General features: G+C 43.6%; 1 protein-coding gene across 1 annotated transcript in view; it reads left to right on the top strand.

Moving 5' to 3' along the window:
* Dnah8 (dynein axonemal heavy chain 8) overlaps positions 1-12822 on the top strand; it is a 206488-nt gene that overhangs the window by 87800 nt on the left and 105866 nt on the right. Inside the window, exons 48-57 of the mRNA XM_090355742.1 lie at positions 358-519; positions 1942-2188; positions 2307-2548; positions 2636-2776; positions 4651-4888; positions 7499-7641; positions 8270-8404; positions 9486-9608; positions 10140-10353; positions 12052-12161. Coding sequence (XP_090211868.1) covers positions 358-519; positions 1942-2188; positions 2307-2548; positions 2636-2776; positions 4651-4888; positions 7499-7641; positions 8270-8404; positions 9486-9608; positions 10140-10353; positions 12052-12161 — 1755 coding nt within the window. The remainder of the gene's footprint in view (positions 1-357; positions 520-1941; positions 2189-2306; positions 2549-2635; positions 2777-4650; positions 4889-7498; positions 7642-8269; positions 8405-9485; positions 9609-10139; positions 10354-12051; positions 12162-12822) is intronic.

Genomic DNA, 12822 nt, shown 5'->3' with positions numbered 1-12822 from the left:
CTTTGAACCACAATACTCAGATTTCAGGCCTCTGAGTGGTTAGGATTTTAGGCGTGAGTCACCAACGTGCAGCTTACCTTGCATCGTTTTCAGGCTAATGTGACCACCAGTCTGGGAGAAGCAGAGCCTTTATGTGCTGGGACAATGAGCGTACACTCTGGAGGAATAGGTAGAGGTTGGACTGTAGACTGCCAAGGGAATTTGGGTGTCGTGTGGACTTGGGGTGGTGTTCAGGACCAAGTGCTAGAGTCCACAGGCATGAATAGGAGAGCAACAAATGACTCTTAGGGTGTGAAGTGGTGAGTACATGGGGTGTGTGTTGACTGACTACATGCATTTTAACCCGTGTCTGCCAAGGTTGATGAAGATGAGCCCTTGTTCCTCAGCTTAATCAACGACCTGTTTCCAGGATTACAGCTGGACAGTAGTACGTATGCAGAACTGCAAGCTGCTGTAGAAAACCAAGTGCAGCTAGAAGGACTGATTAACCACCCACCCTGGAACCTCAAACTTGTGCAGGTGTGTGTGTGGTATGTGATGTGTGTGATAGTCCTAGGGCTTGAACTCAGGGCCTTGTACCCCTGCTTGGCTTTTTTACCCAAGGCTGGTGCTCTATCATTTTAGCTACAGCTCTACTTCTGGTATTTCACTGGCTGATTGGAGATGTAGTCTCACAGACTTTGCTGCCCAAGCTGGCTTTGAACCTTGGCTCTCAGCACTCAGTCTCTTTGAAATCTATGGGCAGAACAGCAGTAAGTGTGTGTCATTTGAGTTCTCCATGTGACTGCACGATCTTAATGTTACTTGATGGTAGCAGTGACGATTGCAAGACCTGATTGCAAGAAGAGTACTCGGGACAGGTGTTTGAGGGAAAGTGTGTTGACCCTGACTCACAGTACACAAGATCATAACTAAGGTGGAAACCAGAATAAACCTCAGGGTCAGCTGTGATGTGAAATGTAATAACCCAGCTGGCCTCTTATTCCAATATGGCATTATTGCCTACAACTGGAGCTTTCGTAGACCCAGAGCCTGGGAGTTCTGAGCATGCTGTTTGCCTGCTGTGTGTGTGTGTGTGTGTGTGTGTGTGTGTGTGTGTGTGTGTGTGTGTGTTCTTTGTTTTCTCTGGTTCATCCTTGTGATGGACAGAAGGTTGTAACAAATATGATAGTTCCTTGGATCTTGGTCTCTACCCAGCTTCTGTGTGTTTCTGTTCCTAGTAACTAAACAAGGACTGGAGCTACTTTGTGTGTGGGCATAAAGAGCAGACCGTGCCACAGAGCCTCTGCCTCTGCTTCCAAGACATCCTTACCTTAAACAAAGACGGATGGGTGATAGAATAGGAGGTCAAACTCTCCTTCCTGGAGGGCAAATCCCTCAGCGTTAACTCCCACTGCAGAAGTTCCCATCCTGGTACTTTTCTCTTATTCCTTCCTTCATTTGTCCTGGGAGCATTCCATAAATCAAGCACCTGCACATGAATCTCCACTGTGTGCCTCCCAGGAGCCAGAGGGGCCGCCTGAGTGAGTGTTAGGCCTCCCTGCTATGCCTGGCATTGCTGCTTTCCACCACTAGGGGGTGTTATCATCACACTGGTTGCAGACCAAGTTTGCTGTGGAAAGCTATTATTTCAGCAAACCCAAAATCACAATTAGTCATTTGAGAAGAAGAAACTAGATCATGAATTAATTATGTCCAAAATGTAATTCAGGCTCCTCTCTTTGCCATTACTTTATCACTTAACGTCCTTTCTAATGTGGTGCTCATTTGCTCTCCCCATCTAGTAAAACAAAGGACATTCTTTTTTTACATCCTTTAAATACTGAACAAGTTGCTTTAATAAAGAGCATATTTCAAGCCCTTTAAATTTCAGCTAACTACTATGAATGTCAGCCAGAGGCTCATCAGCTCCATTTTTCAATTTATTGTTTAATTGTGCAGTTATACGAGACATCTCTGGTACGGCATGGCTTGATGACTCTTGGGCCCAGTGGTTCTGGGAAGACAGCGGTTATAACAATTCTGATGAAGGCACTGACAGAATGTGGAAGGCCCCACAGGGAAATGAGAATGAACCCCAAAGCCATTACTGCTCCCCAGATGTTTGGCAGGCTCGATACTGCCACCAATGACTGGACCGATGGGATTTTTTCTACTCTGTGGAGAAAAACATTAAAGGCTAAAAAAGGTATACACAGGCTTGCCTTATCAATCACCCCCTCCCTCCCCTCAACCACGCTCACGATCCATATCAGTAATAATTACTTGTGGATGGAGCGTGATTTTCCTGTTTGAATATTTTGCAGGTGAAAACATTTTCCTCATTTTAGATGGCCCCGTGGACGCCATTTGGATCGAGAATTTAAACTCTGTGTTGGATGACAACAAGACCCTCACATTAGCTAACGGGGATCGCATTCCTATGGCCCCCAGTTGTAAGCTTCTGTTCGAGGTCCACAATATCGAGAACGCGTCTCCGGCCACCGTGTCTCGAATGGGGATGGTGTATATCAGCAGCTCCGCTCTCAGCTGGAGGCCCATATTACAGGTAGGAACGAGAAGAATACAGCAGCCCCGTCCAGTTTGTGCCTTTCCAACCAGTGCAGTAAACGCAGACGGCATCCCTTCTCTGCAGGCCTGGCTGAAGAAGCGTACTGTACAGGAATCCACCACATTCCTGGGTCTGTACGACAGAGCGTTTGAAGATGCATACACGTACATGAAACTAAACCTCAGCCCCAAGATGCAGCTCTTAGAGTGCAACTATATTGTGCAAGTAAGAGTTTATGGGGTTTGTTTCTGTTACACGCTTTATAGAAGATAAATCTTAGAATGTGTTTGTTAAGCTTGGAGGGGTTCGGTTCCTATTTGAAAGAACTTTGGCCCACTGCTGGTAGCATGCATCTTTCACCCTGGCTGCTAAGAAGGCTGAGATTTGAGGATCGAGGCTCAAAGCTAGCTCTGGGCAAGAAAGTCTGTGAGTCTTCTATCACCAATGAATAGGTAAAGAGCCAGAAGTTCAAGCCCTGGGAATGGCACACACACACACACACACACACACACACACACACAGACAAAATTAAACATGAAAAAGCTGTCTGCCTCTCATAGCAGTGTAGATCAGACAGAGAAAAACTTTAAGCAAAATCTATCCGAGTAGTTGTTTTCCTCTTTACTCTAGTTTTTGTATTATTCTTTGGGAAACTCCAGACATAGTCACTGTGCGTGTGTGTGTGTGTGTATGTGTGTGTGTGTGTGTTTGGCTCTGTGCATGCTAGGTGAGCCACACTTCCCGACTCATTACTGGGGTTTTGAACTCAGTGCCAAGAGCCTGCTAGGCAAGTGTTGTACCACCTGTGTCACAGCCCCAGCCCTCGTTACAGCTGGTATTTTATATAACAAAGAAGATACCTCTTATTTTCATTTCCTGAGTTCATTTCAATAAATATTATTTTGTGAGGCACTACGCCTTTGTGCTCTCCCGACAGTCTCCTCCTTTGGTCTCACCTAGGCATGGTTTTAAGGACCCACCTAGTTCTGCTCTGTTGGTATTCCAGTGCTCTGATTTTTGGTGTCACGGATGGCATATCCCCCGGGGAGGTTAGGTAGGTTGGAAGTAGTACAGAAGGTCCATATCTGTGACTTCTTTAGTAATGATTTTTAGACATAGAAGAGATATTTTTTATTCTCAAAATAATGTTGTTTCAGTCTTTACAAAACTCTGCCTCATCCATCCAACAATGCTGTTATAGCTTGAAAGCTGCTGGAGATAGAAACTGACATATCTGAATGTGAGTGCCCCCTAAAATATCATTGATCTTGCCTTCCCTCGAGCCCAAACCACAGTTTTCTGAAGAATATCAAAAAGAAATACAAGTTTTTTTGTTTTTGTTTGTTAGTTTGTTTTGGTCATGGTGCTTGAACTCTGGGCTTGGACACTGTCCCTGAGCATTTCAGCTCAAGGCTATCACTCTACCACTTGAGCCGGAGTGCTACTTCTGGTTTTTCTGGTGGTTAATTAGAGATAACAGTCTGGCTTCGAACTGTGATCCTCAGCAGATCTCAGCATCTTGAGTAGCTAGGATTACAGGTGTGAGCCAACAGCCCAGCTAGAAATAAAAGTTTTTATCTAGAAAGTTGCATAATCAAACAGCCTTAGAAAAGATCTAGATTAGTCATGGGGCATGAACTCACTGTCGTTGGACACTTTTTGCTTACGGCTAGTGCTCTATCACTTGAGCAACACTGCCACTTCTGGCTTTTTCTGTATATGTGGTTTTGGGGAATCAAACCCAGGTCTTCATGCATGTTAGGCAAGCATGCTACCATTAGGCCATGCTCCCAGCCCATATTTTTTTTTTTTTGCTTTCTTTTGAGATTAGGAAAATAACACCCACAGAAATTAGTGATTTCACAAGCCAAGTGGAAGCCACGCCTCCAGCTTCCTTCCCAGTCTTCTTTCTGCCAGGCCTCCCAGCCTATCAGAGGCAGGCTGGTCTTTTCTTCCAAATGCTGGGAACTATGGGACACCAGTCAAGAAATATCTTGAATTGAGACTATAATTGTTTTCCCCTTTTAATCTGATTGTTTCAAATGTTTTATCTGGAAATTTTGTATTAAATATTTTCTCTTATTTAACATACTTTTCAGTCTCTCAATCTCCTGGAAGGCTTAATTCCCTCCAAAGAAGAAGGGGGCATCTCGTCTGTTGATCACCTCCATAAATTGTTTGTCTTTGGTCTAATGTGGAGTTTAGGAGCCCTTTTGGAAATAGATAACAGAGAAAAGCTTGAAATGTATTTACGAACTCATGGAAGCCATTTAGATTTGCCCCAAATACCTAAAGGCACAAATCAGACCATGTATGAGTTTTATGTTAATGATTATGGTAAGTACAATGGATTATACCTTAAACAACTCTTTTAATGAGAAAAAGGTAAACTTTCTTATCTCTTTTCTGGGAGGAGATAGTTGTGAGGAAAATGAGCATGCATACCTTGTGTTTTCAATTTAGCATGTTAACTTAAGAGTATAATGCCTCTTGATTTGTTACCCTTCTTTCATTCTCTACCAGCTCCACCCACATCAAGTAACCTGGTTCTATTTTCACATTTGTACATTAAGTAATACCTTTTTTAGGAGGGGAGGTTAAGGTGGAACTGGGATTTGGCTCAAAGTCTCTTGCTTGCTAAGGCACCCCTCCCCCCATACACACACTTGAGCTACATGTTCAGCGTTGTCAAATTTGTGCAAAAAAACTGCAAGGAAGGAAGGAAAGAAGGAAGGAGAAAGAAAGAAAAGCAGCACCAAAAGTAATTACAATTCCAGACTTCAAACTTTACTGCAGAGCTTAGTACTGGCACAAAAATAGGCCTGAAGACCAATGAAACAAGAGTATAAGATTCAGAAATAAATGCATATATTTATAGCCTTGACAAGGGAGCCAAAGGTATAGGTTGGGCTGGGGATGTGGGGGTGGGAGGAGAAGACAGTTTTTTCAACAAAAATGGTGTTCAGAGCACTGGATATCCACATGCACAAACTTGATGCAATCCTATTTATCTACTCTCTCCATTTTGCTGAGTCCCTGCAATTCTACTCAGGAAGTTCCTGCCTATGTCAGTGAGTTCGAATGTTTCTCTTACTCCTTCCTGTAGTTGTGTCAAGGTTACCAGCTCCTTTGAGGTCTTTGATCCATTTTGAACTGATATTAGCAGCACAACTGATGGATAGCAAGCCTGAGTTCATTGTCTCTTCATTCAGTTTTATATGTTATCTTTTTTTGGTGTGAATATGAACACTTTTAGGAAGACTGCAAGTGAAATATAGAACATCTGTTTCCAGGCAAGATGGAAGTGATAGGAACTGGGTTTTGTCACTGACATTAGAAAGCTAGGAAGCTGAGCTGGGTGTCAGTGGCTCATGTCTATAATCATAGCTACTTGGGAGGCTGAGATCTGAGGATTGTGGTTCAAAGCCAGCCCGGGCACTAAAGTCGATGAGACTCTTATCTCCAATTAACCACCAGAAAACTGGAAGTGGTGCTGTGGCTCAAGTGGTAGAGTGCTAGCCTTGAGTTGAGGAGCTCAGGGACAGTGCCCAGGCCCAGAGTTTAAGAGCCCCACAACCAACCAACACACACACACCAAAGCTAGGAAGCTGGGCAAAAATGTATGGCACCATTTTTCAGACTTTGGATAAGAGGCACTGAAAATAATGGAGTGAAGTGAAATCAGGTGACTGGGTCAGATCACTTAAGGAAGTTTCCAGAAGCAACTCAGGGAAACCCAAACAGAACTGGTAGTTTCACCAGAAAGACAAAGCAGAGATAGACATGAGGGAGACCAGGTGGCTGGAGTGGGCAGGAGCCTCAGCAAGGAGGGATCTGCACAGAGAAGTGTCAGAGCAACAGAAACGGACAGACCAACACAGAGCCACCGAAAAGGTGTCATGACTATTAGCATTGAAAGAATTGAACCACTCAGCCAATCCCTTTATCCAGTTGGCCATTTTAGAACAGTGCACTCCAAGACAGAAAGTCTACATTGTTTTCAACAGTACAGAAGGTATTTACCAAGGAAATCTGGGCATTTCTGAAGAACAGAGCATGGGGCTTCATGCCTATAATCCCATCTGCTCTTAAGGTGGAAGAAGGAGGATGCTGAGTTCTAGGCTAACCAGGGCAACATTAACAAGACTCCACCTTAAAGGGGGCGGGGAAGGGAGTTGTGGCATTGCTCATGGTAAATGGCTTGCCTGGTAAGCAGGATGCCTTGAGTTCAGCCTGTAGTAAAGCCCAAACCTGCCAACCAACTACACAATTTACCAGAAAACCTCTATAGTGAGACCTATAGCACTCCTTGTGTATATTACAAAAATAATAAAGCTTTCAATTAAGCCCAAAGTAAGCAGAAGAAAGAAATAATGACTAAAACATAAATCAACAAAAGAGAAAATAGGGAAAAATATCAAGAAATCCAAAAGATTATTCTTTGAACAGATCAATACAATCAATAACTGTCTTACTAGAGATTTCAATTTAAAGATATAAATTACTATTATCAAGAATGAAAGCAGTGGGAGAGCACATATGGAATGAGGAGAAGGGGTGAATTAAGAAGAGAATGAACGGGATGGGTGTGTGGCTTAGTGGTAGAGTGCTTGCCTAGCATGCATGAAGCCCTGAGTTCAATTCTTCAGTACCACATACCCAGAAAAAGCCAGAAATGGTGCTGTGGCTCAAGTGGTAAAGTGCTATCCTTGAACAAAAGAAGCTCAGGGACAGTTCCCAGCCCTCAGTTCAAGCCCTAGGACAGCAAAAGAAAAAAATAGTGAAAGAGGAGCCATTAGGTAAGTAGATTTGTACGCATGTTTTAGAAGCTAAGTACTTTCAATGTTTATATTGATGCAGCTGGTTGCTTATACAACTTATAATTTTGTATGCTGTCATACTTTTTGAATTCATGTTTATTGAGATGAAGTTTCACTTATTGCCTAGGTGATTGGGAGCACTGGAATAGGAAACTTCAGCCATATTATTATCCAACTGACAGTATTCCAGAATATTCATCAATCTTGGTTCCGAATGTTGACAATATTAGAACAAATTTTCTGATAGACACTATTGCAAAACAATATAAAGTAAGTGTCATAGGTGGATTCTTCTATGATTACAAGTCATGGAAGGAACACATGTGTTTGCACTCTCAGTGACAGAAAAGTTAAAGTCCAGCACCAGGGGTTCTGGAGGTAGAGTCACTGGACAGAAACACTTTGCCACATGACCCCAGATCCCAACTACTATCCTCTGATCTGTGGAGGAAAGTGAGGCTCTAGCTTTCGAAAATCTCTTCCTCCTTCCCAGGTCACGGGACTATATGGCCATCCATATTTCACTCCAGCCTCTCCAAAATATTATGTGCATGAAATTTAAATGTTCACCTCCACTCAGAGTTATTTGGATGTAGGTATAATTAAAAAAAACACAATGAAAAATTCTTGTAATACTAGAAATACAAAAAAAAATCCTTGTGGTAGTTGATAATGTGTCAAAATGAATAGTGGGGCTGGGAGTTTGGCCCAGTGGTAGAGTGCTTGCCCAGCATGCATGAAGACCCGGGTTTGATTCCTTGGTACCACATACATAGAAAAAAAAGCCAGAAGTGGTGCTGTGGCTCAAGTGGCAGATGCTAGCCTTGAGGATAAAGCCCAAGGACAGTGCTTAGGCCCTGAGTTCGAGCTCCACTCAGCACAATCTTCTTGACTGCAGGCTGTTCTGCTGACGGGAGAGCAGGGAACTGCCAAGACTGTGATGGTGAAGGCCTATTTAAAAAAATATGATCCTGAAGTCCAGCTATCCAAATCTGTGAACTTTTCATCTGCCACAGAACCGATGATGTTTCAGGTAAGAGCCATCATTTTCTCTAGTAATCAACATTAACGATTTTAAGTGGGACCACCGGTGGTGGCTCCCGCCTATAATCCTAGCTACTCAAGAGGCTGAGATCTGAGAATCAAGGTTCAAAGCCAGCCTGGGCACAAAAGGACCTGAGACTCTTATGTCTAATTAACCTCTAGAAAACGGGAAGTGGGGCTTGGCTCAAGGGTAGGTTAGTAGCTTTGAGCTGAAGAGCTCAGGGACAGTGCCCAGACCCAGGGGTAAGGTGTAGCCTTGAGCTGAAGAGCTCAGGGACAGTACCAGGTCAAGTTCAAGCCTTATGACCCATAAAAATTTTTTTGAAGTGGGGTTAGAGGCCTGGATCAAGTGGTAGATTCCCTGTTTACCAAGTGCCAAGCCCTGAGTTCAAACTTCTGTACTGTCAAAGAAATGTTTTTTTTTTTTTTTGCTGGTGGATTGGAGATAAGAGTCTCACTGATTTGTCTGCTGGGACTAACATTGAACCAGGAATCTCAGATCTCAGCTAGGATTATAGATGTGAGCCACCAGTACCCAGTTATAATATATGAAAGTGTTCAGGCCTGGGAACGTGGCCTTATGGTAGAGTGCTTGCTAACATGCATGAAACCCTGGGTTCAATTTCTCAGTATCACATACACCGAAAAAGAAGCCAGAGGTGGTGCTCTGGCTCAAGTGGTAGAGCAGTAACCTTGAGAAAGCTCAAGGACAATACCCAGGCCCCAAGTTCCAGCCCCAGGACTGGCAATATATACAAATGTCTGTCTGTCTATCTATCTATCTATCCTTTTGTTGGGGGGGGGGCTATCTTTCCCTGGGCTTCATTTTTTTTCTCAAGGCTAGCATTCTATCACTTGAGCCACAGTTCTACTTCCTGCTTTTTCTGTGGTTAACTGGAGGATAAGAGTCTCACAGATTTTCCTGCCTAGGCTGGCTTTGAATGGCAATCCTCAGCTCTCTGGCTCCTGAGTAGCTAGGATTACAGGCATGCCATTCACAATGGGCTGAAACATCTAAAATTTAATGCATACAAACCATTTAATCCAACAAACCATTTCTTTTTATTTAGAGAACAATTGAGAGCTATGTGGATAAGCGAATGGGAAGCACGTATGGACCCCCAGGAGGGAGAAAAATGACCGTCTTTATTGATGACATTAATATGCCTATTATTAATGAGTGGGGAGATCAGGTATGACTAAACAATCATATAGAAAACGCTTCATCAGTGTTCTTACCTATGTCAACCTCCTGCATGTATTTAACCACACTAATTAGTTCTTGGTGTTTCTTGACTTCTCTCTGTATTTTGATCATTCCCTCGTGACTATTTGACTATTTGACTTGAGTATCTTTTGGGGTTCTTCCTTACCTCTGCTTTCCTCCAGTTTTGTCCTTGAATTCTCTTCCCCCCCCCACTCCCTCCCCTAATTAATGTGGGAGGGCGGCTGTCATTGTACCAGATGCCTCCGAATCACTCATCTTCATCCGTTTGGTGACTGGTTTTGTCAGGGGAGTGAAGGGCATTTCTTGGGCCATCCCCACCCCCTGCTGACCGTGGTGGTTTAGAGAGCACAGGTGGCACTGCTCAGGGCGGGTTCCCCTGCGGTCCTCATCCCGTGTGGAGGTGAACGCGTTCTGCTCCTCTCCTCTGTTACCGGACAGAAGCTGTGGGAGGATGTGAGAGTGACAGTTTCTAAAGGTGTTGTTGTGTGAGTTGCAGATCACGAATGAGATTGTGCGGCAGATGATGGAGATGGAAGGGATGTACAGTCTAGACAAGCCGGGGGACTTCACCACCATCGTGGACGTCCAGATCATTGCTGCCATGATCCATCCCGGAGGGGGGCGCAATGACATTCCACAGCGCTTAAAGCGACAGTTCACCGTCTTCAATTGTACACTGCCTTCCAATACGTCCATAGACAAGATCTTTGGTATGATGTTCTTGGCCAGAAGCCACGCCAGACTTGTTCTTTAAGAATTAGAAAGTCTAAAATAGAGGGGGTCATGGTTCCTGACAGCAAAACCTTGAAAAAACAAAACCAAAAACATCCTCAATTATTTCTTGTCAGCAAAACTGTTTGACTAAACGACGGCAAAGCCATGAAAATTAGTAAACATAACCTCAGCAGATACATTGACTGGAAACTCCAAACCACAGAGAAAAGTGCAATTCCATTTCAAATGTTACGACGAGTTGAGGTGCAGAAACACAAATGAGCTCTAAAGAAAAAGGCGGACATTCAGCAAGATGCATTGTATTCATAAACTGGCATCTTTGTAAAACTAAAGATAATTAAGAAATTAGAAGGAAAGCAAAGCACTTACTGCTTCTTGCCAAGTTGGTGTAGGGGCTCTGGCTGGAGGGGGGAGAAGGCACAGGAAGGAGCACAGAGGACCTTGTGGTAGGCTCTGCTGTGTCATGCCCTCAGTTTGATGATCTGTATGTAAGTAATTGGTCCGTAAAGACCATTTCACTGGAGCCTGGCAATGGTGCTAATCTCTGCTTCTTGATCCCAGGTCCAATGGTTCCAACACACACTTTTCCCACAGGGACAAGTATGGGACTGGAGCAAGCCAGAGGGCCTGATAGGCAGCTAGCAGAACCAACCAGGACGTTGGAGGGTGGTTCCATGTTTCCCCAGGGTAACTCCTGTATAGTACATCTTCAGTATGTCCTACCTTCATAAGCCTGCTCTGCATCTCTGAGCAGATAATCATATTCATTGTCCTGGGAAATTGCCCTGCTTGTAGCTGAAAATACAACTCAATAGACAGTCTTACCTGAGTCTTCAGAGTAGTCTATATAGCTACTTACCAACCTTGCCCAGAGAAATGGTATCTATCATATTGTCTCTGTGCTAACATTCCTAGGGAGGCTACTTGCCCATCTCAGGTCAAAGTACTGACTTGCTGTGAGCCAAGCGATGTGGATATTAATCTGAGTCTGTCAACCAGCAATCCTCTGACCTTGTCTGTCTGAACATGGTCATTTTCTCTGTATGATGAGCCCAACTTTTAGAGCTTCATCATAGTTCTGGCTTAGATTCCAGAGCTAGGCTTCCTGAGTTCAGAGCTCAGGTGCACCCAAAGGTGAACTTTGTGCCCATGAAACAAGGTACTGAGCTTGTGTTAAAATGGGGTGATGTTGATAATGCTAATCACCTCATCTCCTTTCTCATGGACTGTTAGGAGGATCAAGTAAGTTAATAAATGACACATTTATTAGTAAACTTGGCTGGGTCACTTCCTTTCTTAGCTAATCCCTGAAGAGGAATCTTTAACATCTGGTGGTTTGTGAGCTTGATAGTGATTTATTCACTGGGATAAATATGTCCCTTTTAATCTATCTATCTAATCTAGATGTAAAATCTAAATATATTATATATATCTTTAGTTGTACAAAGGAGTTGTCCTTCAACAAAGGAGTTTATGAATACAGGGTGCTTTGATCAATATCACACTTCCGACATTCTCACCCATCCTTCCCAACCCCACCACTTCCGCACTGCTCAGAATTCTGCAGGATCTACATTGAATTCTTGACCGCATTCTCCCCCTCCCGTCTTCCCTTCATTCATCTGCCCCTCTCTTCTCATAAGCTCGTGTCCTCACTCTTGTTTGTTTTGTAGGCATTATTGGCTGTGGCTACTTTGATCCTTGTAGGAAGTTCAAGCCGCAAGTATGTGAGATGATCGGGAACTTGGTGTCAGTGGGCAGAGTGCTGTGGCAGTGGACGAAGGTGCGGCCGAACGGTTCCTCGAAAGTCACCTATCTTCAGCTCAGCTCTCACCCTGTGGTTCAATCACTTATGATAACGTCACATAAGTAGTGTTTGTCGGAAGAGATAAATGAAGCACTGTGATCGATTTCTGTCACCTTTTCCTTCCAAGGGACAAATATTCTAACTGGATGATGTTTCTCATATATATGAGATATTACTATCAAGCACACATAACATTTAAGACAAGGCACAGCTTTGCTGAAATGAGAACATTGTTCTTCCACTAGAGATATGGATTTATAACTTTGTACATCTGTCTTCCCCTACCAAACCATATCAGGCACACAGATACTACTAGCTGAGCCAACGTATGGCTTCCAGATCTTGGCTGCCTAAGACTTGATCTAACGTACATGTTTCTTGGAGGTTACTATCTGTTCATAACAAAATAGACTGGATACAAATCAGTTCCCCAAAAAGAAGCTCAGAGGACTGAGAATATGGCTTAGTGGTAGATTGTTTGTCTAGCATGCATGAAGCCCTGGGTTCAATTCCTCAGTACCACATAAACAGAAGAAAACTAGAAGTGGTACTGTGGCTCAAGTGGTAAGAGTGCTAGCCTTGAGCAAAAGTAGCTCAGGAACAGTGCCTGGGTCCTGAGTTCAAGCTCTAGGACTCA

Source organism: Megascapheus bottae, chromosome 22 (genome assembly GCF_031878675.1).
Source record: "Megascapheus bottae isolate mThoBot1 chromosome 22, mThoBot2.hap1, whole genome shotgun sequence".
Taxonomy (NCBI): domain Eukaryota; kingdom Metazoa; phylum Chordata; class Mammalia; order Rodentia; family Geomyidae; genus Megascapheus; species Megascapheus bottae.
This window is presented reverse-complemented; position numbering and strand designations above follow the sequence as displayed.